Source organism: Quercus robur, chromosome 11, assembly GCF_932294415.1.
Source record: "Quercus robur chromosome 11, dhQueRobu3.1, whole genome shotgun sequence".
NCBI classification, from domain to species: Eukaryota; Viridiplantae; Streptophyta; class Magnoliopsida; order Fagales; family Fagaceae; genus Quercus; species Quercus robur.
Window position 1 is genome coordinate 4,763,181 of NC_065544.1, and position 25,918 is coordinate 4,789,098.

The window sequence follows — 25,918 nt, forward strand, 5'->3', positions numbered from 1 at the left end:
AAGAAAAAAAATCAACTAAAATTACAATGAAAAGTACATTTTTGCCCTGAAAATTTGAATTGTTTACCTCGGACGTATGTTGGACTTATCACATACTATCTTTATTTTTCTTCTTATACCATTCCCATTATAACCTTATTTGACTATCCTCGGATTGATCTGGCCATAGACCCAATTTATACAGTTTTAATAGTACCTTCTAGATAATTGGCCCCCTGGAAACTTGAACCCCGGCCTTTGTTTCCCACACCTCACAAGTACTTATACTTACTTATATTTGTGAAGTGACTATCGCACCAAGAGTGTGGAATACACAAGAAATTATCACACAATTTGGCAAATTTAGAACAATTAAAATAAATTTAATGAGCGTTACCCTTATAAATACAATCGAAATGTAGAGTAATTGTAAAAAAAGAAAAAAAGAAAAAAAATCAACTAAAATTACAAAAAAAAGTACATTTTTTGCCCTGAAAATTTGAATTGTTTACCTCGGATGTATGTTGGACTTATTACATACTATCTTTATTTTTCTTCTTATACCATTTCCATTATAACCTTATTTGACTATCCTCAGATTGATCCGGCCATAGGCCCAATTCAGGCCTAATTCATACAGTTTTAATAGTACATTCTAGATAATTGGCCCCCTGGGGACTTGAACCTCGGCCTTTGTTTCCCACACCTCACAAGTACTTATACTTACTTATACTTGTGAAGTGACCATCGCACCAAGAGTGTGGAATACACAAGAAATTATCACACAATTTGGAAAATTTAAAACAATTAAAATAAATTTAATGAGCATTACCCTTATAAATACAATTGAAATGCAGAGTAATTGTAAAAAAAGAGAAAAAGAAAAAAAAATCAACTAAAATTACAAAAAAAGTACATTTTTTGCCCTGAAAATTTGAATTGTTTACCTCGGACGTATGTTGGACTTATCACATACTATCTTTATTTTTCTTCTTATACCATTCCCATTATAACCTCATCTGACTATCCTCAGATTGATCCGGCCATAGGCCCAATTCAGGCCAATTCATACAGTTTTAATAGTACCTTCTAGATAATTGTCCCCTTGGAGACTTGAACCCCAGTTCTTATTTCTCACATCTCACAAGTACTTATACTTACTTATACTTGTGAAGTGACCATCGTACCAAGAGTGTGCAGTGATGCTTTCTGTTTTACTATTTACCTTTCAAATGGACTAAAAGAAAGGGCAAAAATGAAATATTCATTTTTCGGTTTTCTCTTTGTGCGTCGCGTGCACGAGAGACTCTTCTGGATGTCTCTCAAACCTCGAACGTAAAAGAAAAACCAGAAAATTTTCAAAAAAAAAAAGAGGAACAGTAAATTGAAATTCTTCTATCTCAGTATGGATCCGAACACAGCATTAGAGCTCGTAAAGCAGGGCGTTACACTTCTCCTCCTCGATGTTCCTCAATACACTCTCCTCGGCATCGATACTCAGGTACTATATTCTTCTTCTTCTTCTTCTTCTTCTACTTCTTTCTTCTGTTTGGTTTTACTTATATTTATTCATCAATCAATCAATCAATCAATGTGGCAGATGTTTTCTGTTGGACCTGCTTTTAAGGGCATCAAGATGATTCCTCCTGCTTCTCATTTTCTCTGTTATAGTTCATCCACCAGGTTACTTTCATTGTCTGAAATCTTTATGTTCTTGTAATTTAGTTATTGTATTTTTATGCGATTTTTGTTTGTAGAGCAATTTTCTAATACTTGTTGCATATACGCAGAGATGGCAAGGATTTCTCACCAGTTATTGGTTTCTTTATCGACGCTGCTCCTTCTGAGGTTTTAAATGCATTTACTTTATTTCCGCCTTTTCTACTTCAATTTATAACAGTTGCCATCTATTGCTGTCTTAATGTCAATGCCATATTGGAAACAGAAACTTGATTAATCTAGCTGTGGAACTGTGCTTCTGGTCTTGTCTTGTCGATTTGTGGTGCATCGGACAAGTTGGAACATGATCCACAGATATAAATAGAGGGCTAAGTAGCATTCATACCAACATGAGAGGCAGATGCAATACAATACGGATATAATTATATGTGAGTTAATTGACATGTTAATTGGAAATATTATGGTACAATATGGTGGAGGCATGTTAATTGACTAATCAAATAATGTATAGTTCTGCATACGTATTTCATTATTTTTTTTCATTACTTAAAACTGATATACAAACAATAATGGATATGGAAGAACAAAGATCTCGGACTAGCATTTATGTTTAGAATAACATCCACAACATAGATAAGGATGCTTCTGTGGAATCATTGTTGGAGAGGCAGGTGGAGGGGCAGAGTAGGAATTGGCGTGTGGAATTCATAAGAAATTTTAACGATTGGGAGATTGATGAGGTGGCTTCATTTTTCCATTTGTTAGACTCTCATACTACCCTTGGGGAGGGGAATGATAGGATGATGTGGAAGTTAAAGAGTAATGGGGAGTTCATTGTGTGATCTTTTTATGAGAAATTGTGAGGGCTCAGCCCCTATGCCTTTTTTCTTGGAAGGCCATATGGAGGACCAAAGCACCTCGGAACGAAATTCTCTGTGAGAATCTCATCAAGGTAGGCTTTTCAATGGTGAGTAGGTGTTGTATGTGCCACTGTAGCGGGAGACTATGAATCAACTCTTGATTTGTTGTAGCATAGATTTTGAGTTATGGAGTTTTATCTTTAGGATGTTTGGGGTTAAGTGGGTTTTACTGAAAAAGGTTTTCGATTTATTGTGTGGGTGGCGATGTCGTGGACCAAATTTGAAGATTTGGAATCTTATTCCTTTATGTTTGACATGGACTACATGGAGAGAACAAAATCGGCGTATTTTTGAAAATGTGGAGTGCACATCTTCTCAAATAAAAGCATCCTTCATTAGTTTTCTTTGTGAGTGGTATTTTGTATTGGGTCTTACTGATAGTAACTCTATTCACTCCTTCATAGAATCTACTCATATGTAGATATTATCCCGTTGCTATTCTTTAGGCCTCTTCTTGTTTATTTTCATGACGTATTCTCTTTTCCACAACATACGCTATTCATTCATATCCCTGAAGCAACATCATTAGATGTGTTATTCGTTACTTCAAAATATTTTTTAAAAATAAAGCAGTTATATCCTCTTTGTCTAATATTTGAATCCCAAAGTATTTTAAAGAGTATTTATAAACCCGGTTCTTATTAAGAAAATTTCATTATAGCCCCAAACATGTCATGGCTGTGTCCTTGTTGTATCACGGAAGTATCCTGCGATGATCTGAATGTATAGGACTTGTATATGGTCATGTTGGAGCTGTTTCTGCGATGATCTGAAGTATGTCAGATGAATTATAAAGTTGACTTAAGATTTAGTTTTCAACTAATTTTCCAATAGGGGTTCAGACAGGATGGTTACATCTGAAAACTGGACTAACTTGATGTCAATTGATTGCTTAATGCAATTGCACTATTGGTTTTCTTCTTGTCTTATTTCCTTAAATTGGGTTAATATCTGTTTTCTAAATCGGAGTTAACTTGAGAAATGACTGCCCAAAAACATATTATAGCTAGTGTACAGTTAACAACGCGAGTTACATTTGGTGGTGTTTCTGACATTTCTGTTTCATGTCATTTTACTGGAATGTATTAGGTTACATGTCTTAATATGAATTGTAATATTTTTCTGACCTACTCTAACCATACAAAAGTTGTGGAGTGCCAAGGGCCTTGTAATTCAACTAGTACTTCTTGGTGATTCCAATAGAGACATTAAGAGTTCAAATTCCCCCTTCCTCATTGTAACTATCAAAAATACAAAAATTGTGTAGTACAGTGAGAATTCCAACTTGACATAATACTTTCACATGGTTATGTTCCCCTACTTAGTAGATCCTATTGTTCAAATTTATACAAGTGGATGTTCAGCCCTCATAATATATTCTGCTAGGAGATCACTTACAAGATTTATAGCTATTATGCCACTCAGTTTCACCAAGCTGGCTACTTTGAAGCTTGAAACTTTGCTTTTGTGAAGAATGCTGCTGAGTCTCTAAGGTCTAAATTTAAAAATCTTATTGATCTGTAACTGTGTTTGTTTTTTCTCTCTCTCACTTTTCCTATTTTAAGGAAGAGAGATATTGTCAAGCAATTAAAAGTTTGGAGTTTGACAGACAACTTGGTCCTTACAATCTAAGCCAGTATGGAGATTGGAAGCATTTATCAAATTACATTACAAAGGGCATTATTGAACGGATTGGTAAGTTCCATCAAACTACACTTGAGGTTCTTAATACTGCAATCTATTATGAGTTTCTTTACAACTGTCGCTTGTGTTTGATTTATTATCTATTTTCCATCTACATATATGTTTCTTTTTCAATCAATTTTAGTTTTTTTCTCTTTTCATGCTGTGTGATATTTAGATGCTTCTTGCTCACTGATTTTCTATCCTAGTTATGTTTCTTATGAAAAATAGATTAAACAGATTTGAGACTAGACTTTGAAGTTGGAAAATGGTAGACTTTGAGATGGACTGGCACTAGGCAAATGGTGGAAATTAAGCTCATAATTATCTAACTAAAGCTGGGAAACCATGTAATAGTAGAAAGCTTCAACGATTCAAAGCAGTGTCATGCTATGGGATACATGTTATATGTCTATAGATGTGTGCAATTTTCTCACCGATTTCATTTTGTGTGGAGGAATTATCATCTAAGAAGAGAGAATTAACCATTTCTTAGCAGGAGTTCTGTTTTCCAATATGGTTTATTGTAGATGCCCTAGAGAGTGAGAGATAAAGGTATTCTGTCCTTGTGTTCAAGAACAGGGTGGAGGATGAGATTGGTTCAAGACTAACTAGGTGTGTGTGCAACAATGAAGAAATATGAGGTTTTGGTCATTTTTGGTGAGTGGATATCTTGGTGGTTTCACAATTGAGAGGCACATGTAGTAGTTAAAGTTGAATGGAAAATTTTGGTCTATTGCCAGGAAAAAATATACTAGGGCCATGGTCCCCAAGCTCCTCAAAGATTACATTTAAGTAGTACAATTTGGTACTATTCTAATTTTGCCCTTTAAAAATAATATCCTGGCCTACCAAGCTTTATGCAATTTATTTGTACCATCATATGTTTAAACAGTTCTACTCCTTTTGTAGGCCCCCTTGAAAGGTTTCCATAGTCCATCCCTCTGAGTGTATCAAAGGTACAATTGTGTCTAGAATTTGTCATTTAACCATTATTCTAGTATACATCAACTTTCAACTTTGTCCAACGTAACTCTTACATGATATGAACTTTGACACTGAACACTCAAAATATACATGGATTCTTTATTTTCTACGCCTTATGAGTGACTAAAAATGGGCGATGGGCTTTCTATAACGAGTCCTTTTACAGCCTAGGATTTGGTGGTGTGGGAAAAAATTTATTGTGTGTTGGTGTTACATGTGTTTGAGGGATGGAGAAGTATTCTTGAACTGCCCACTTAAAAAGTCATTTGATCCTTTGATTTTTCCTTATTTCGTATTTATTGGTTTTTGCCTAAATTTTCGGGTAGAACTTGCTGTGGCTTGTTGGGAATGTAGGCTTGCGGGGGAAGGTTTATTATGGCTTGGACACCAGTTTCTTCTTGTTTGTTATATAACATTTGCAAGACGTGTAAAGAAAGGGCATTTGATTGGGTGGAGTGTTGCTTTAGTAAGATAAATGGCTTGTGCCACTTAGAAACTTCAATAGTGTTATCTCTTGTTTATACTGCACCTAATGTCTACCATTATATCATTGTTTTGATTGGTTTAGATCGTGAATTTTATTTTATTTTTTATACCAGTTATCTTCAGTTATCTTGATTCTTTATTTACTTTGAATCTTTGGTTTAAATTTTGGGACTATGACTTGGTTTTTGTTTGAATTTATGGTTTGTGTCTTTTGATTGTCAATTCTGCATAAACTTTTAAATTTAAATGATTCATTCAACATGCAGAACCCATTGGAGGAGAGATCACTGTTGCATGTGAATCAGGGATGGTTACGAACACTCCTAAAACAGCAATGGAGAAAGCAGTAGATGAGCAGATGAAGTCTAGTAAGTTCTTAACATCAGTGGACAATTCTCAAAGCAGAAGATGTTACTATACATCAATTCCCTGTGTTATCAAACAAAAAGGAATACATGGGCAAGAACTTACTTCCTTGAATATTGACAAGGTAAGAGATCTTAGAGACTTAGACATGACCTCAACAGATTTTTCTACCATTTAGCATTTGCTGATTTAGGTTTTAAATTCGACTCATATGTTCAGACACAATTGTTAGAAAGCTTGCTGATAAAGGATTATGGAGGTTCTGAAGATGTACTTCTTGGAGAGCTGCAATTTGCATTTATTGCATTTTTGGTATGTGTAGACCTTTATAAAACTTTCTTTATGTTGAAATTGCTGTTAGGTTTTATGACATCTGAAAATTCGGCAGATGGGACAATCACTTGAAGGATTTCTACAGAGGAAAGCTTTGGTTAACCTTCTATTTGGATGTATTGAGGCTGTAAGTATTCATTTGGCTAATAGTTTTCCATTGATTTGTTGAACAATTTTGTGAGATTGAATTTGTTCTGATTGTCCTAATGTTGTGAGTAAACTTGAAAGGTGTAGGCATATTGGGTCCTTTTGTGCCACATGTCATCATATGCTTTCATAGCTTTGGTTTAAAGAAAGATGCAAAAGATGATGTGATGATTCTCTTCAGTGCCAAAAACTTGACTTAATCTTTTGGTATAATTGAAAACATCACCCTGAAATACACACAATTGTCATTGTTTTCATTGATCTCAGAGCTTCATTTTCAAAAACATGTGTGGAATATTAATTGATTTAAAAATACCTCAAATCCATGTAGTTTCTTGTTACTTTGTGTAGGAATTCTAAGTCACTTTATGCTCTAGGGCCGAAGTGGTGGTTTTGATGGTGCAAATTGCCAAATTTCCTCAACGTTTGTCATTTAGTTGAACAAATGTGGTTAGAACGCAAACCTTTTCTTTTAAATGATCTATCATACAATTGACTTTTCTTAGAAGTTTCAGAACATCATTTTCTTTTGGTATTTGGACTTTAGGTCATTTCAGTGCTTTTATATCATGGGACATCAATCTGTTTGTAGATTTTACAATGCAGGAGCACAACCAGAGATTAATTCAATATTTACTTTTGGATTTTCATTGTATTACTTCATATTCTAAGTTTTCATTTATTTAGTTTGAGTTATGATAGAGATTAAATTTCATCTTCTTAGGTAGGGATCAGTTTAGCATTTGGCTTAGTATTTGAGTTTGGTTTGGATTCATTTCATGGATGTTTGTCTTTATCTCCTTATTTTTCTGGAAGCTCTATAAAAGCTCTAGATGATTTATTTTGTAGGCAGACTATTGAGACTTGATTAATGATATTTATTCATGCAAATTGCATCCTTGTTTGGTCTGTGATTCCAAACAACCCTTAGGTGGTGAAGTCTAGACTGTCTTTCATAATTTTGCTATTTGATATTGCAAACAGCGAAAAGAAAATCCAAGTGAGGCAATAGGGTGTGAACAGTGCTTTTCTCTTCATTCTTTCTGCATGGGGGGGGGGGGGTTCGTAGTTTCATCATTGAGTCTAAATTTTTTCAGTTAGTAGTAGAGGAAGGGGGCCATTATTTCTTGTTAAGGATTTTTGAGAAGGGTAAATTCTTTATGAGATCTATTTTTATGGGCAAGAATGCAGCACAATGGTTGATGTTTAACATTGAACACCTTGTCGTTGGGGAGAACTCCAAACAGTTTTTTACTTTTAGAGAAGGTGACACTGCTTTTACTCTTCAATGGAGCTCTAGCTCCTCTGGTCAGTTCTTGCTGTTGACTGAACTCAAAGCTGGTGGGCCTAGGAGGTCGCTTATTATTCCGGAAGGTAAAGAGAGAAATGGTTGGAGGGCTTTTGGTCTAGAACTAAGAAAATTGTTGAACCCTTCTCATTATGCGGTGGGTGGAAAAGGTCCTCCTAAGTTCATTCCTCAGGTGCGGAGGCATAACTTGGAGGCTCAATATTCTAGAACTTTTGCTGAAGTTGTGCAAGGTTTTCACGGAAGAACAGAGGATAGAAAGAATCTAAAGCAACTAGGATTCACAGCTAAGGGGAAGGTTACTCAGTTAGGAGAGGAGAAAATGGAGTTGAATCTGAGAATTGCAGGGGCAAAAGCAGGGGATTTTCCAGTGGGTAAGTCTGATAAGGAGGTGGTGGGAGGGGTGAGGATGGAGCAACGTATTAATGAGGTGGTAGAGGTAGGTGAGCAAAATCTGGCAGATAGGATACGTTTCCCAAGTCCAAGTCTGTGTTTGAATTCAAAAGATTATGAAAAGGGGAGGAGGAGTGAAGTTAGGAGATCTTGCTGGACAGGGAGAGGTCTTGTCGTGGAGGTTGATGTGACAGGGAGGAGGCGGGTTTTCTGGGTTAGAAAGAAAAGAGGAGATATGAAGATCAGAGGGGATGTACGGGCAGGAGATTGGAAATGCAATGAAGAAGCTTCTAAGACCCTTAAATGGATTCCACGGGGAACCAACCAGGCTGCAATTAACCCAGCTTTGGGCCTAGGTACAAGCCCAGTGGTGACCGAAGCTGGTGTGGGCCATTTTCAGTTAGTTTTCTCAGGCCCAAGTCTTTTTGAAGTGGGTGAGAGTTCTCTGACTGGAGAAGGATTATCAGCCCAGCCCCCGTGGACACTGGCGCACCCCAAGATCTTCTCCCAGTCCTTCGATCTCGAGCCAGTAGAGTCGATCCAGTGCGCAGCAGTCCCGTTGGTGGCTGACGGCCCATTCTCCGCCGGTACCAGCTCCGACGAGCCTTCGGTTTTGGCCGATGGCTCCTCCGCCGCCAGAACTAGTGCCGTCGTGCCTTCGTTACCACCGGGCAAGGCCGCCGGAACCTTTTTCGTCGGAAATAGCTCCGATGATCCCATGGTGACACCGGGTAAGTCAATCAAGGGGTTTTCCCGGCCACCGGTTGAATGCTTTTTAGCTGATTTCTTCTTGAGCTTATACCGGGCTGGGCTTGTGGTATTGGGTAACAATGATGGGGATAAAGGTGGCTGGGGGAGTTATGCCATTGTTAGGACGGAAGCTGTCCTTGATATTGAGAAACCCAGTCTGGCAGTGATACCCTCAAAGACAGCGTGTGTTGTCCCTGGGGTGAGTGCTTTGGCGGTGGAAGGATTGATTAGTCCAGACATGGGTTTGGGTGGAGAGGAAAGTTTATCTATACCTCTGTTGTCTAACACTCCCTTTGGATTACCTTCGTTAGCTGAATTGAATTGTGGTAATGAGACTGTGGAGTGTGAGAATATGTTGGATATTTCTAGATGGGTAAAGAACAGGCTTCCTAGTTTTAGTAAATTGGTGGGGTTGCCTTTGAGTCGACATGAGGATTTATGCATTGCTTTGTTACAAAAGATTGAGAGGGAGACGGAGGCTGCCAAAGTGTTGAACAGGAAAGTAACAGCTTCTAGAAAAGTTGTCATCTATAAGGATAAGAGGAAGAGAGAGCTGAGGAATTTGCAATCCTCGGTTAATTATGATGGCAGGTAGTGTGCTGGCTGCTGAGCTAATTTATCAGTTGGGGAATTCATGTCTTTATGAATTTAAAAATTCTTTCTTGGAATGTTAGGGGTCTGAATGACATTCGGAAACGTTCGATAGTGAAAAATTTATTGCGTGAGTGGAAGTGTGATGTAATCTGCCTTCAAGAAACTAAGCTTTCTAGTCTGGACAGACAGATGGTTGGCAGCCTGTGGAGTTGTCCTTATGTGGATTGGGTGGCTTTAGATGCTGTCCAGACGGCCGGTGGGGTGTTGTTGATGTGGGATAGTAGGGTTTTAGAGAGGTTGGAGTTTTTGGTGGGTTCTTTTTCTGTGTCTGTTCGGTGGCAAGGGTTGGGAGACAGCTTCATTTGGGCGTGTTCTGGGGTCTATGGCCTAGTTGATAACAATGCGAGGGGGCTAATGTGGGACGAGTTGGTAGGTGTTCATCATTTCTGGAACGTCCCTTGGTGTTGTATCGGGGATTTTAATATTGTTCGTTTCCCTAGTGAACGGTTGGGAAATTCTCGCCTTACTCCAGCTATGGAATTGTTTTCAGAGTTCATTGAGGATCTTAATTTGATAGACTTGCCTTTGGAGAGAGGGAGTTATACTTGGTCTAGCGGATCGAATCAGCCCTCGATGTCTAGGTTAGACAGAGTTTTGGTGTCTCCCGATTGGGAGGAACATTATCCGGATGTGATTCAACGGATTTTACCTCGCCCTATTTCAGACCATTTCCCAATTCTAGTGGAGATAGGGGGAATGGCGAGGGGGAAAAGCCCTTTTAGGTTTGAGAATATGTGGCTAAAGATGGAAGGGTTTACTGATAGAGTGCATTCTTGGTGGAATCGGCATTCTTTCTCTGGTACTCCTAGTTTTGTGTTTGCCAAAAAGTTGAAGGCTTTGAAAGAAGACATCGTTCAGTGGAATCGGTTGGAGTTTGGTCATGTCGGACGCAAAAAGACTCAACTATTAGAGGCTTTGAAGTTATTAGATGCCAAGGAAGGGGAGTTTGGCCTCTCTGATGCAGAGACATGTGAGAGAGTTGCGGTGAGATCTGAAGTTGAGAAACTTCTCTCCTTGGAGGAAATTTCATGGAGACAGAAATCAAGGATGCTATGGATTAAGAAAGGAGATAATAATACTAAATTCTTCCATAAGGTGGCTAATTCCCGTAGAAGGTTTAATCATCTGAGTTTTTTGGAGGTGGATGGGGTGATTTATGAGGAGGAATTCGAGGTGGCTGCCCAAGTAGTAAATTTTTATAAAAATTTGTATCAGGAGACAGAGGAGTGGAGGCCTTTTGTGGAAGGTTTGGAGTTTGATCAGATAGATAGGTCGGAGAGGGGTTGGCTTGAAAGGAGATTTGAGAAGGAGGAGATTCTTTTAGCTGTTAATGAGCTGGCTGGAGATAAAGCTCCAGGTCCAGATGGTTTTTCTATGGCTTTTTTCCATCATTGTTGGAGAGTGGTGGAAAGTGATGTTCTAGCAGTTTTTGAGGAGTTTTATCATCATAGTAAGTTTGAGAAATCTTTGAATGCTACCTTTTTAGCCCTTATTCCTAAGAAGAATGATGCTTCTAATATTCGAGATTTCAGGCCTATTAGCTTGGTGGGGAGCTTGTACAAGATCTTGTCTAAGGTTTTGGCAAATCGTTTGAAACGGGTTTTAGATCAATTGATTTCTGAGTCTCAGAATAGCTTTGTGAGAGGTAGACAGATTCTTGACTCAGTTCTTATTGCCAATTAGTGTGTTGACAGTCGAGTAAAGAGTAAGATCCCGGGGGTGATTTGTAAGCTAGACATTGAGAAAGCTTACGATCATGTGAATTGGGAGGCCCTTCTAGATCTTTTGAAGAGAATGGGTTTTGGGGAGAAGTGGTGTAGATGGATTCGCACTTGTATTTCTATTGTCCAGTTTTCTATTTTGATTAATGGGGCTCCAGCTGATTTTTTTGGGATTTCGAGGGGATTGAGACAAGGAGACCCGCTTTCTCCAATGTTGTTTTTGGTCATGATGGAGGTCTTAAGTAGGATGTTGAAAAAAGTTGAAGGTGCTGGCTTGATCAGGGGTTTTAAGGCTGATGGGAGACGGGGTGAAGGGGAATGTGTCTCGCATCTTCTATTTGCGGATGATACTATCTTGTTTTGTGATGCGGAAATAGAACAGATCCTTCATGTGCGGATGCTTCTCCTTTGTTTTCAGGCTGTGACAGGTTTGAAGGTTAATGCCTTGAAGAGTGAGATGGTTCCAATAGGGGAGGTTAATAATGTTCATACCTTGGCAGAGATTCTTGGTTGTCGGATTGGGTCTTTGCCTATGACCTACCTTGGTATGCCGTTGGGGGCTTCTCATAAGTCCCCTTCTATTTGAAATCCTATCTTGGAGAAAATTAATAGGAAGTTGGCCGGGTGGAAGAAGTTGTATTTGTCAAAAGGAGGTAGACTGACGCTTCTTAAGAGTACGCTCTCTAGTCTTCCTACTTACTATTTATCTCTTTTTACTATCCCCTCGCATGTGGCTAATAAGATTGAGAAGATCCAGAGGGACTTCATGTGGGGGGATTCGAAGGTTCATTTGGTGGGGTGGGATAAGGTGTGTGCTCCTAAGGCTAATGGAGGTTTGGGGATAAGGAAGTTAACTACTTTTAATAGAGCCTTATTAGGAAAATGGTTATGGCGGTTTGGGGTTAAGGAGACTCGTCTTTGGAGGAGGGTCGTAGCTTTGAAGTTTGGGGAAGAGTGGGGGGGATGGTCTTCCAAGCTAGGTAGGGGCGTTCATGGATGTGGTCTATGGAGAAGTATCCAAAAAGGTTGGGAGGTTTTTAGCAAATATATCCGGTTTGAGGTAGGGGTGGGGAATAGAGTGAAGTTTTGGACAGATCAGTGGTGTGGGGACTTACCACTCCACCTATCCTTCCCGGTAGTGTATGGGATTACCACTAATAGAGAGGCTTCTGTGGCCTCGTCTCTCGAATGATTGGGGACTGAGGCTCGAAGAAGCTGGAAGGTTCTTTTACTTAGGGATCCTAATGATTGGGAGATGGGAGATGTGGATGATTTCCTTCACACCTTGGCTTCTAGTTTACCTCAATCTGAGCAAGGTGACCGTATGATATGGAAATTGTCGAAGAAAGGAGATTTTAACATCCGCTCGTTCTACGATAGGCTTCGAAGCCCCTTGCCTATTATCTTTCCTTGGAAAGGTATTTGGAAGGTTAAGGCTCCTACGCACGTCTCTTTCTGCGATGTAGAGGCTTTGATTTTGTTGACTGGTGCGTTATGTGTCGTTGTAATGGGGAGACGGTGAATCATTTGCTTCTCCATTGTGAAAAAGCTGATCAGTTGTGGAGCTTGGTGTTTAGATCCTTTGGGATTTCTTGGGTCTTGCCTAGATCGGTTGCAGATATGCTTTTCGGTTGGTGGAATTGGTTTGGAAAGCACTCTTCTAGCGTTTGGAAAGCACTCTTCTAGCATTTGGAATTTAGCTCCGATGTGCCTAATGTGGTGTATTTGGAGGGAGCGAAATTGGCGGACTTTTGAGGACAGGGACAAATCCGATGACCAATTGCTTGCTTATTTTTGTGGTTCTCTCTTTGATTGGTCTAGGGTTTGGGGACTCACCTCTAGTGACTCTCTCCCTTTGTTCCTTAGTTCTCTCCTTTGTAATTAGCTCTTTGTTGTTTTCCGTTTGTTTTCTTATCTTTTTCTTCTTCTTTTTGTTTCTTTCTCTGTACTCTTTGCCCTACCTTATGTTTTCATGGGGTAGTTTCTTGAATATACATCTTTCTTATTTATCAAAAAAAAATATTGCAAACAGCATTATAGTAATTGCAGCATTGGTCATTGAATAGTGATACCATCATTGTTAGAATTAGAATGGCATAATCTTTGTTGGAGGTAACTCAAAACATATTCGTTGATGCTATGTTGGGGAAATTTTTAATATCTATTTATTGTAGAAAATTTTACTTTGTTTCTGAAATAATTCATGGGTGATATCATGGTTGTGTGTAGCTATATACTTAACATATTATTATGATATTGCTTTGAGTCCTATGTGGTTTATATTTAATAATTTTATTTTAATTTTTTAAATATTGGGAGGATTTTATTTTTGTTAAAATGCATGTCTGAAAGTTTATATTTTTTGCAGCCTTTTCGTACAAGGACTCGACTATTCACAAAGGTAATGCTCTTTTCTTATTTATTTATTTAAAAATATTATTATTATTATTATTATTATTATTATTATTTTTGGCAAATAAAAGGGAAATTGGTTAAATTATTATTATTATTATTATTATTATTTTGGTAATTAAAAGGAAAATTCAATTTTTTTTTTAAATAAATTTTTTGATTATTCGATAGTTACGATGGGGGAAGGGGATTTGAACATTGGCTGTTTTTATTTAAAACACCAAGAGGTGTTAGCTGAGCTACAAGACTTTTGGCTATTTTACTATCTGATTAAATATGCGGAGCAGTGGTAGCTTGGGTAGGGGTGGATCTACATGTTGTTCAAGGGGTATTGGGAGAAAAATTATCTATATAAAATATTTTTTTACTAGTTTAATTTAATCTTAAAATAATTTGCACACCCTGACTTAAACCCTGAACGCCCTGAACACCCTAATCGCATATTAGCCCAACTCAAAACCAAACAACAACACAAATTTGACCACCCCCAAACCAAACAACATAGATCATAGATTTCTCTCTCTTTGATTTGATCTGATCTTTGAACTTAGTCTCATGAATCTTATCTCATCTTATCTCTCTTCTCTATTTGTCTATCTCGGTCTCTCTACCTCTAAGAGTAAAGAGTGAGTGTTTGTGAGTTGTGAGTTTCTCTCTTTTTATCATAAATTTGTATTATATATGTGTGAGTGTGCTTGATATTGATTGTGTGCATTATTTTTCAAATTCTTTTTTTATTGTTATAATGTTTCTTGTGTGAATTGTGGTGAGTGAATGTGTGCGTGTATAGTATAAATATAATATAACTTTTTATAATTTAATAATTAGGAAATACTGATTGTTTGTTAGATGTGTGTGTATGTATTGTTGTCGTTATTATGTAATAATAACTTTTTATTATAAAGTTACATTCAATAAAAAAAATAGAAGAGTTAGTGATTGATTGTTCAAGCATTTGATTGGTCAAGTAGACACTTAGTGTATTATTTATGTATGGATAAGTGTGCTTGTGTGGATCAACAACTAATAAAGTGCCAATGGGTTGAGTTTTGTCATTTAGTTAAAAATATTTTTATGAAAATAATGACAAATAGATAATGACAACCTACATACAAATTAAAACATTATACAAACTTGTCACACCTACTCACATTGATAATAGATAATGACAATTGATTGTAAAACCTGTAGAAGAAAATTGTAAAACTTCATGTGCGTGTTTTTTTATTTATTTTTTTTGTGTTGATAATTCGATATATTCAAGTTCTCTTTTTATTAAATTTTGTTTTCAATTTAAATTTTTTAATGACCCCTTAAAAAAATTCTGGGAGCTGCCATTGAGCTTAGGATGTAACTATTGAGGCATATCCAAGATGCAAGTCAACCCTACAAAGCCTCTGGCCCTTTGCCAACTATCTTCTTTTTGTGATTTTGTTTTTCATTTCATCATTGTGCTCAATGTGGGGCCATTTTGTTTGATAGACTATAGGACCTTGTTACTTCGTTAATAATAACATTGATACACTAAATAAGAAAGGATAAGGTTGTTTGATAGTCTGGCCAAATTTTCAAAAGCTTAATCAGTTTCAGTTGGCCTTTTGTTATATGTTTGTGTTATCGAAAGTTCTTATTTTAGTTACTTCTTTGAAGTCCTCTTCTTGCTGAAGGTTTTATTTCTTATGTAGTCCCTTATAATTTGAAGTATTTAACTATGATATTGGGCATGAAATAAGCTTCATTGGTTTATCAGGTTGTGACTATATTTGCAACATCTGTAGTTAACTTGCATAGAATTTCCTAGTATGTTTGATTTGCCAATTTTAAAATTTTTGATGCATTGATATTTGGGAGTGGTGATTTGAACTCTGGATGTTTCGGTTGGAAACACTAAGAAGTGCCAACTAATTAGCTACATGGCTCTTGGCAATTCGGCAAATTAAAATTGCATTTTCTTTCTTCATTTAATACTGATTCACACTCAATAAATGCAAGTGTCCTATTTTTGCTGTTTAGTTTTATATAGAGCTCTGACAACTTATAGAATTCTATGCAGTTCAGTAAGGTTATCTACTATCAACTGAAATTTGGGCTTGAGAAAGATCGTACAGATACCAGTGGTGCAGCAACCGGGCTATCCGCACTATTGGATGATTCATGGTTATCTGTTGATAGCTTTTTGCACCATCTTTGCAAGGTACCTCTTTGAGGTTACTAATTCATTGTTTAAATGTATGATTGTGCTACCATACTTAACGGGCATTTTTGCAAATTTACAATTTCCCTTGTTGATATAACTTTTATTGGCAAGTCAGATTTCAAGGCTTTCATTGATCGAGTGAACTATTTACCTACTCACCAACATTTATTGGTCAATTTGAGCAACTTGCTTAAAAAGCAATAAAAATCATTGCTTAGTCAGTTTTAATCACATTGATTGAATTATGTTTCCAATGAACATTTTTACTTGTTAAAGAAGAAATGGAAGTTCATCATAGATTGTTGACTAATTGCTGAATGGAATTGCAGGACTTCTTTTCATTGATGCTAGATGCCTCATTTGTTGATGTACATCTGTTGTTGTGGGTATGAACACTAATCCTGCTTCTTTATGTTTGATTCTCTGTTGGTTTGGAGGTTGGGGCTTGGGGCAACTTGCTAGGCTTTCATTTTCTCTTCATACACTTTCCTTTTAGGCATTAGCAATTGATTCTCTGTTTTGGTCTGCATAAGATTATGGATTTTCTACTTTGCAAATTAGATGTTGTATATTTATTACTTTAACTGGTTACATATAGATACAAAAATCTCTCGTTAATTCCAACTCAATCATTTATGATTTTAATTTTGAATGCTTAATTTTTGTCTCTTACCAGTTACAAGTTCATATCTCTAGTGTCATTTGATTCATTTCATACTGGATAGCTAGATCTTAATACATTTATGGAATATTGAAAATTTAAGAATGTTTCAGGGTGATATCTTGAAAATTGAAGTACGCATTTTTTGATTTCCTTGAATAAGGGTGTTTACTTTCTTATTTTTAATAGATGGAGACAACTCATGTATTTTTATAAGATTGAATCAATGACCTTAGCCTCTATATGCTTTATAGTGGGAGACATACAATCAAGGCTAAACTACCATCTACACTGCAAGTTTGGGGTTGCTGTCCATCGACTATGAGAATTTGTAATTTACACCCTCAAGTATGAAATCAATGTCAATGTGCCCCTTCCATTGTGGTCTATCTCATTTTCGTTATTAATCCACTAAAATGTGACATCATTACAGGATGGTTGCAGTGATTTGCCCTGGGTTAGCCTTTAAGTTTGTGGTTAGGCTCTGAGGTCTTTGGGCAATGGTGCTTGGATGGGTTGATTTTTGGGTTTGGGTTAATTTCTTCTCTTTTTATTCGAAAGGACATAATTTTTTGGTGTGTTAGCGTCAAGAATGAAAAGACATCGAGGGACAAAATGATAGCAACTCCAAACTTAAAGGGTGTAAATCATATTTTAGTCTGGAGTCAAATTTTGGTGGTTACCTTGGAAAATAATTGATTTGTCTTGGTTTCAGGTGACCGACAGCTTGATATAAATTTGTGATATCAGTGCCATACCTATAATGGCTAGTGATGGCTGAAATGCATGACATAAAGGCCAATAGTGGTCAATATTTGCCATATGGTATACAGGCCAATAGTTGTCAATATTTGATATTACAGCCTATGGTAGCTTCAGATGGTTCTAGTAAAATTTTGTCTGTGACTCCCAATGTTATGTAAGGGCCAATACACTCGATTTGAGCCACATTAGTTTTAATGCATTTTAACACTTTGCTTGAAGTCATTTGGTCCATAGGCCATAGGAAAGGAGTTTGTTGAGCCTTCATTTGAGTGAAACTTCCCATAAGGGAATGTTAAGCTTTCACTTCATTGCAATTTGCAAGTAGTTGCTTTCTGCTGACTAGGACAAATTGTAATGTCTATTTTTATTATTATAGACGAGGAAACTTAAAGAGCTGTTTGAGAACAATCTCGGGTGGGAGTTTCAGCTAAACAGTGCAGTTGATGGAATATACTTTGAAGAAGATGACGAGGTTAGTGTGTATCTATATTAAAAGTTTGATCTATGAACTTTCTCGCACATGATCTCATCTTTGCTCATTTTTCAACTTTGCAGTTTGCTCCGGTAGTAGAGATGTTGGATGACCCAAGTTGTAATTAACTTCGGCAATTGAAGATAGGGATTGTGGTCCTCCATCCCATTACTGTAAACACATTTCAGTGATACCTAACTTAGCTTACAATATTTCAATTTCTTGCCAATTTTTAAGGCAAATTCTTTTCAGTTTTCACTAGTGTAGAAGATATAAATATTTTTGTATATTATGAAAAAAAAGACTTGGTATTTATATGTAAGATGTAATAGATTTCTTAGAATAATGGTTATGTTAAATTCTCTCATTAGTTATTAGCTTAAGATTTTGGCATAAATTGGTAATTGATTATGGTATTAATCACTTATCGAGGGAATGTTTAAGCTCACACATAAGGAGGTGATAGAATAATGGTTAAATTATTAATTTTTCTATTTTCCTTTCATTTTAAAGATGTATAATGTTCAAGCTTTTGGGGGTGATTTTTGAATTGCTAATGTTCAAGATTTTCTTGTGACTTGATTTCATAATGATTTTTATTTGCCAAGAGCCTTATACCTTAATTGACACATTCTAATGTTTTTAATAAAACTATTTAGGGCTCAAATTCCTCCTCTTCATTGTAATTATTGAATTATTAAAATTGAATTAGTTATTATCTATTTGGTAATGTAGAGCTTTTTTAGAAGGGAGGGAATGGTTGTATGAGAATTAAAAATAATAAAAGAAAAAGAAAATAACTAATATCTTAAGTGATAATTCAATTGTTATGGCATTCTTTTGTGCTCTGGACATGTCGTTTGAATCTTATTTTTCATACTCTACTATTTATCATCTTAACAAAAAAAAGTAAAGAAAAAATTAGTATGACTGAACTAATGACAAGGTTGACTTATATGGTTTTTTGGCCCATTTTTTCTTTTATATGTGGGATGGAAAACGCTGCTTCTAATTATGCATCTTAGGCTGTGTTTGTTTCATGTAAGTGATTTTTTGGAAAATACTTATTTTATAGAAATGCTATTTTCCAGAAAGGAAAATATTTTTAAGTGTGATTGCATTTCAGAAAATGTTGTGAAAAATATTTTCTGGTGTTTGGTTGTATTGTTGAAAATGCTATTTTCCTACAAATTTTTCACACGGCAATTCAACCCACGGCAGCAAACTCTGGCAATCAAAAGCCACAACCACCAAAACACCACCACCACACCACTACAACAACAACAAAAATCAAAATCACACTGAAATCAAAATCACATAGAGAGAGAGATCGGTGGGTCGAAGGCGAGATCGCGCGGAGGTGAGATCGAAGGTGCGATCGGCGTGGTGTGATCATTGGACTGGAGCTCGTGAGATCGAGCGGCGCGGTGCGATCGGTGCGGTGCTGCGATCGGCAAGACCGGTATGACTGGTGCGTGCGATCGTCGGACTGGAGCTTGGGGTTCGCCGGCGATCGTCGGACTGGACTAGAGGTCAGGGTTCGCCTCTTCTTCCTTTCGCTCTCTCTCTCTCTCTCTCTCTCTCTGTCCGGAATTCATTTGAAGTGAAAATAGGAACGAAAATTCATTTCCGTGGTCAAAGCGTATTTTTTTCGGTCAACTGAAATTGAATTCCGGAAAATTCTATTTTTCGGACCAACCAAACACCCGCATTTCCGGAAGTGATTTTCACCCAAAACAAACACAGCCTTAAGTTTGATTTAGTGGTTCTGGTCAAGAGGCTTGTTGCTCTACTAAGAGAGTTGCAACTCTTTTTTGCTTGTTTTGCGTGTTTTTCCACTAGTTTATGAGCTACTTAACTTGTTTGTAATTGTGTTTTGTTTTGCGAAATTTTCTTGCATGTTTAGACCAAAAAAAAAATCCTTTCTTTTCTTGTTTTGAGGGGGAAAAAAAATAGTGGAACATGTTGGCTTGTCCATAGCAATTTTAAAATACAACAAATATACAAATAGTAATGAAAAGTGTGTCACAAAATTGAATTGAACCCTTTTTTTTTTGGGAGAAAAAGAGAAGAAAATTTGAACTCCAACAACAAGCAAAGATTGAAGGTAATGTACCATTGCGTTTCTACATGTTGTTCAAGGGGTACTGGGGAAAAAATTATCTATATATAAAATATTTTTTTTACTAGTTCAATTTTATCTTAGAAATACTTTTTCACACCCTGATTTAAATCTTGCACGCCTTAATCACGTATTAGCCCAACCCAAAATCAAGCAACAACACAGATTTGCCCATCCCAAAACCAAACAACATAGGTCATAGATCTTTCTCTCTCTTTCTCTTTGATCTGATCTTGATCTCAGTATCATGAATCTTATCTAATCTTATCTCTCTTCTCTATTCGACTATCTTGGTATCGCCGGCTTTAAGAGTTAAGAGTGAGTGTTTATGAGTTGTGAGTATCTCTTTCTTTATTATAAATTTATATTATGTATGTATAAGTGTGTGTTTAATATTGATTGTGATACTGATAGTTTGCATTATTTTTCAATTTTTTTTTGTTATAATGTTGTTTGTGTGAATGTGTGCGTTTATAGTATAAATATAATATAACTTTATATAATTTAATAATTAGGAAATACAGAGTGTTTGTTAAATATGTATTGTTATTATGTTATAATAACTTTATATTATAAAGTTAGATTCAAGAAAAAAAATAGTAAAGTTAGTGATTGACTGATTGTTTAAGCATTTGATTGGTTAAGTAGAGATTTAGTGTATTATTTATGTATGGATGAGTGTGACTGTGTGGGTCAACAAAAAATAGAGTGCCAATGGTTTAGTTTTGTCATTTAGTTTAAAATATTTTTTATAAAAACAATGGCAAATAAATAATGACAATTGCAAAATAAAAACATTATACAAACTTGCCACACCTATCCACATTAACAATAGATAATGACAAGTGAGATTGGACAAACTGAAAATCTCTAAGAACTCAAGCAAAAAAAAATTGGCTTGTCCATAGTAATTTTAAAATACAACAAATATACAAATAGCAATGACAAGTGTGTCACAAAATTGAATTGAATCTTTTATTTTTTTGGGAGAAAAAGAGAAGAAAATCTGAACACCAACAAGAAGCAAAGATTAAAGGTAAATGTACCATTGTACTGTCCATCGAAGGCATCATGGGTTAGTTTACTGCAAGCATACATTAGAGTAACACATATATTAATATCCATATTAAAATCCAAATACAATTTGATAAGATAAGAAATGTAAAAAAAAAAAAAAATACCCATTAAAAAGAAAAAAAAGGGGAGAAAGTTACCTTTATAAATAAAAATTTTTTTGAAGCGTGTTAACATTGCCATCTCAGCGTTGACCAACTTAGCAACATTTCAGTTTTCGTAGCGATCCCCAACCCGTCGATGATGGTATCTCTGAATCAGGCCTGATGTAAATGTTGAATACCCTTTTTATGCCAATCCTCTTTCTTGCACCGCTTCTCCAGATGTGGACATCCTCCAATTCTCAATGTTTTGAGTGCCGTAAGATTCTGTAGCTCGTCTGGTATAGACATTATTAGATTAGGGCAGTTCCAAATATCCAAATATGAAAGCGATGTGAGGCATCCAATCTGCTTAGGCAGAGAAGATAAGTCTTCACAGTTTGAGATTTGCAGAAAACGGAGAGCAGTTAGATGTTGAATACCCTCTGGCAATGAAATTAACTTAGGACAGTCGCAGATAATTAAATCCTCAAGTGCAATTAAATATTGAATTCCCTCAGACAAAGAGCAGAATTTGTTGCAGTACGAAATGGATAAACTCCGTAGTGAAGATAAGCCCTGCAAACCATTCATTGGTAAGGACAAAAGATTATTACACTCCCATATGTACAGTGTCCGTAATGAATGTAAGTTCCGGAGTCCTTCTGGAAGACTTTCGATCTTGTCACAACATCCAAGATGAAATTTATTCAACGCAGAAAGATTATCCAACTGATTAGTCAGTGACTTGAGATTGGGCATTTTGGAAATCACTAAGATTTTAAGCATCTTATGATTTTGCAACAGTCCATCTGGAAGAACTGTCAATTCATCCATGTTTTCAATCACAAGGGAAGAAAGTGAAGTGAGATTCATCACTGACCTAATTAACATTGCATTGCTTCTTCTCATAGTCAAACTTGTAATGGAAGGAATGATAGGAATTTCAACTAACTTTGGACACTCAGTGATTCTTAATGTGCTTAGGCAGGGAAAATTTTCTCCTCCAGTCATTGTTCTCCATTCCTCCAAATCACGCATCTTATGGAGCCTAAATTCCTTCAATGAGGGGAATGAAATTGCACCGTCTCCATGGAAATCATTGCCAATATATTTCACAGCATGCCAGCCTGTTATTTCAAGAACCTTGAGGAATGGTAGTTTGCCAAGAGTTGGCAAATGTTCACATCTTTCCCAACAATATAGTGATATTTCAACCAAATCACAAAGAACTGAATCTTGAATCCATGTTGGAATTTTTGAACCATGATAGTTGTATATGGACAGTTTTTTCAGATTTGAATGAGGTTGGAGACCATCAAGAACATCTTCAACATGGTCCAGTACATGGCTTTTATTGTCACTCCGCCAAACCAAACTTAGCGAATGAAGATTTTGTTTTCCGATCAAATTTGCTTTTCTGGCCTCCGCTGAATTTCTGATATTGTCAAGTTCCTTTATTGTCAAATTGTTTCGAAGGTTTAGCCCTTTCAACTCACTTACTTGGTAGCCATTTTTCTCGCCAGCAATGAAGATGCTCAATGATTGGAGGCAAGTTAATTGTCCCATTCCTTCAGCCATACGAGTAAGAGAATGACAACCGGTGATGCCAAGATACATAAGGCTTTTCATGTGCTTCATACCTTTGGGTAACTCACAAAGAGAGTGGCATTCATCTAGTTTCAACGTTTGCAAGTTCAAGAGGCAGGTTGTTGAATCAGGTAAAACTTTGATATTAGACCCAGACATGTCAAGATACCTCAAATGTTTTAAATTGTTGATTGATCTCGGTACTTCCTGAACCACAAATTTAAAATCCAATACCCGAAGATACTTTTGTTTTAAGAAGAATGGCCAAGAAGCTTTACGATTAAATCTACCAAGGCATGAGCGTAGAGATCGAACTTTATGTAGGTCCTCATTGAAAGAAATGTCTCGTGATGAGATCATGTCATAAAACATATGAAAAATCCTGCCTTCAACCTTCACATCTTTACTGGATTCCACTGCAATGCATTCATGCCTCATAATAGATTCAGCAAGGTCATGCATAAGGTCATGCATTTTACACGTTATATGGCCGGGATACTCCTCCTTGACATCTTGAAAGAATGACCTTTGTACTAATTCATTGAAGATATCTACCCTAAAATCATACAACTCCGATGGTCCTTTGAAGGGAATAAAACCATTAGCCATCCGGAGGTGTTCGACAATGAGGTCGTTCCTTCTTCTCTCGCCTCCATCGCTCCCATCCTCCATGTCGCCACTGAAATCGAAACTGAGCGCCCTCGTGTTGCCTATCTCTGGAATCTACTCCTCCTCCTCCTTCCCCATCTCTATCCCTATATATACATACATGCATGCACATATTATTCTCTAATATATTATCTTAGCTCTTAGAGATAGGGTTATAATTAGGGATGAATTTTTGGTTGTGTGAGTTTGTTTTTAGCTGAAAGCGTTTGGTGATTTTGGAAGGTCGATTCTATGCCTTTGAAAAGGCGCACAGGTTAGATCCAAGCTCGAGCGGACGTGGTGTGAGACAGTTCAAGACAGGACTTCTTCAACGATTAGAAAGGGTAACACTAACACGCACACATACAGACTTTCTTCTTTTTTTTTTTTTTTTTTTTTTTGCTTCACCCATTATCCATTCCTATCTCAAAAAGGTTACTGCATCTAAATTCTTTATGCTTTGACTAGTTTTACCATTAAAATCAATCTTTAAAGTCATTCTCTGATGCATATATTTGTTGGTCTGTTGGGGAACTTCAGATTTGGTTTATGAAGTGAAACTTTTGCATCTGTGTGCCTACAAAGTAAAAGAAGAAAAGGAAGACATTTGTAGAGGAACCATTACTTTGAGATTATTAAACTATGGCTTGCAGTTACCATCTGTAATTGGATTCAGTTGTTGCACAATTGGAAATTGATTGTTGGAGTGTTTCCCCTCCTTGCAGGCACTTCTGCAGAGGACACTGAATGACTATAGAACCAATCAAGTAGTTTGGAGATTAGTTTGATTCAGAGCCAGGATAACATTCGCAATCCACAAGTTGCATTCAAAGCTGAAAAATTCAACTAAATGGGTGATATGCGGTGGGGCATATTTAATAATCATGCTTATCTGATACAATTTAGCATTATTTATAAAAAGAAAATGTGATTTCATCCTCTCTCTGTCTCTCTCTCCATCCCTCCATAAACAAAAAAGTTACTGCTGATTAAAAAACTGATCGCTGACGTGTAAAATTAAAAAATAAAAGAAAAAAGAAACAATTTGGCCTTGATTAGAAAGACAATTGAGGGTTCTTTTGTAAATTAAAGAATTCATATTAAAAATAATCTTTCATATTTTTTGTGGGGAGAGAGAGACAGAGAGAAATGCTTTTTTTTTGGTTGCCCTCTAGCTGATTATACCAGAGTAAGACATAAAGGCAGCCAGCATTAATTAACCACACTGCCATTATGTTTTAAACTTGCTTCACTGCATTTTGGTACATGCTGCATGAGAGGCCAAATGGGGTAAGTTTAAGGGCATGGTTATGCAGCGATTGTAATGCGAGTTTGTAATTGGTTTCATAAGTATAAACAAAAAATGAAGATGAAGGTTGATTTTTTTGGAGTACAGGTTAGTTGTATTATGCAGACTAATTTCTAATCTTTATTATTATTTATTTATTTATTTATTTTTTTTGATATATCTAATCTTTATTATTAATTTCTATATAATGTGAAATTGTGAATTTTCAAACTTACGGCCAATATACAGCTATAATATACTTGTAATATAATTTAGTTCGATTTTTAAGATCAGATGCTCATAAACATATCATGAACTTGCGACCTTTCCTAATCTTGAACATTCAACTTTGACTGACCATACATTGGGGATGAGTTATGTATGTTATCCTGATGAGTTTTGCTACAGCTACCAGATTTTTCAATGAAAAAATTTACACGGCATCTCACTAGGCATTTCACTTGGGTCCACCACACACTCATTTCAATGTTTTTTGTTTTTGGTATTTTAGGAATCATTTCAATGTTTTAAATGTGGGTAAAAACGTGGATATCTCTCTTGAAATTGTGGATGCATTGTCAAGTGGAGTGTACATTAACAAGTGTCAAAAGATTGTTTGAAAAGGATGGTGTCTTCTCAAATTTGATGGAGCCACCTCTTTTTATGGATAATAATCATATAATTTATAAATTAACTTTTCAAATAAATCAATAGCACGAGGTAAATATCTTTCAATTTTATCTTTTCAATTTTTGTCTGAAAAAGTTAAAGACTGGAGTGTAAAGTTTATAGTCCTTAGGTATAGGATAGTTGCAATGTTTTCTCTTTGGTTTAAAATGTAGCAATGAATGGGATTGAATTTTTGTAATTTAATTTTGAAAACAATCTGTAACATCTTCCATTGTATTTCCATCTTTTAATATGCTCATTATGAAAGCATACTCACTAGGTGATGGTCCTTTTTTGCTTTTGTTTCGATAATAAAAAGAAAATGCATTAACATATATTGTTCTGTTACAAAGAAAAAGCTCAGCCTTATCAAAGCTAGCGAATTTACCACCACGGTTAATATGCAAAATATAACAAGTTGCATCAACACATTAGTTTGCTTTATAGAAAAAAATTCTCAATTGTCTTGTTTGAGGTTTGCTCTAGGAGGTCCTACAATTTGATAGCATTGGTTCCATCAATACATTGGCAATAT

The 25,918-nt window shown here is 36.2% G+C and overlaps 2 protein-coding genes across 12 annotated transcripts in view; one reads left to right on the plus strand and one right to left on the minus strand.

The window, feature by feature from the left end:
* LOC126707074 (putative disease resistance protein RGA1) overlaps positions 1–25,918 on the minus strand; it is a 134,053-nt gene that overhangs the window by 29,583 nt on the left and 78,552 nt on the right. For 2 of the 7 annotated variants that reach the window (XM_050406669.1, XM_050406664.1), the window contains exon 2: positions 22,832–23,329. In XM_050406669.1, coding sequence (XP_050262626.1) covers positions 22,832–23,329 — 498 coding nt within the window. Of the gene's footprint in view, positions 1–22,071; positions 23,330–25,918 lie in introns of all 7 variants that reach the window. The other 5 variants (XM_050406666.1, XM_050406671.1, XM_050406667.1 and 2 more) reach the window with 5 other exon arrangements.
* LOC126707076 (uncharacterized) overlaps positions 1,286–25,918 on the plus strand; it is an 88,847-nt gene continuing 64,214 nt past the window's right edge. Inside the window, exons 1-12 of one of the 5 annotated variants that reach the window (XM_050406679.1) lie at positions 1,286–1,480; positions 1,580–1,662; positions 1,770–1,827; positions 4,145–4,274; positions 6,002–6,225; positions 6,321–6,413; positions 6,490–6,561; positions 13,774–13,806; positions 15,871–16,011; positions 16,344–16,400; positions 17,817–17,912; positions 17,996–18,295. In XM_050406679.1, the coding sequence (XP_050262636.1) occupies positions 1,385–1,480; positions 1,580–1,662; positions 1,770–1,827; positions 4,145–4,274; positions 6,002–6,225; positions 6,321–6,413; positions 6,490–6,561; positions 13,774–13,806; positions 15,871–16,011; positions 16,344–16,400; positions 17,817–17,912; positions 17,996–18,040 (1,128 nt within the window). In that variant the 5' untranslated portion in view covers positions 1,286–1,384 and the 3' untranslated portion in view covers positions 18,041–18,295. Of the gene's footprint in view, positions 1,481–1,579; positions 1,663–1,769; positions 1,828–4,142; positions 4,275–6,001; positions 6,226–6,320; positions 6,414–6,489; positions 6,562–13,773; positions 13,807–15,870; positions 16,012–16,343; positions 16,401–16,929; positions 17,024–17,816; positions 17,913–17,995; positions 18,296–25,918 lie in introns of those variants that run through there. The other 4 variants (XR_007648802.1, XM_050406681.1, XM_050406674.1 and 1 more) reach the window with 4 other exon arrangements.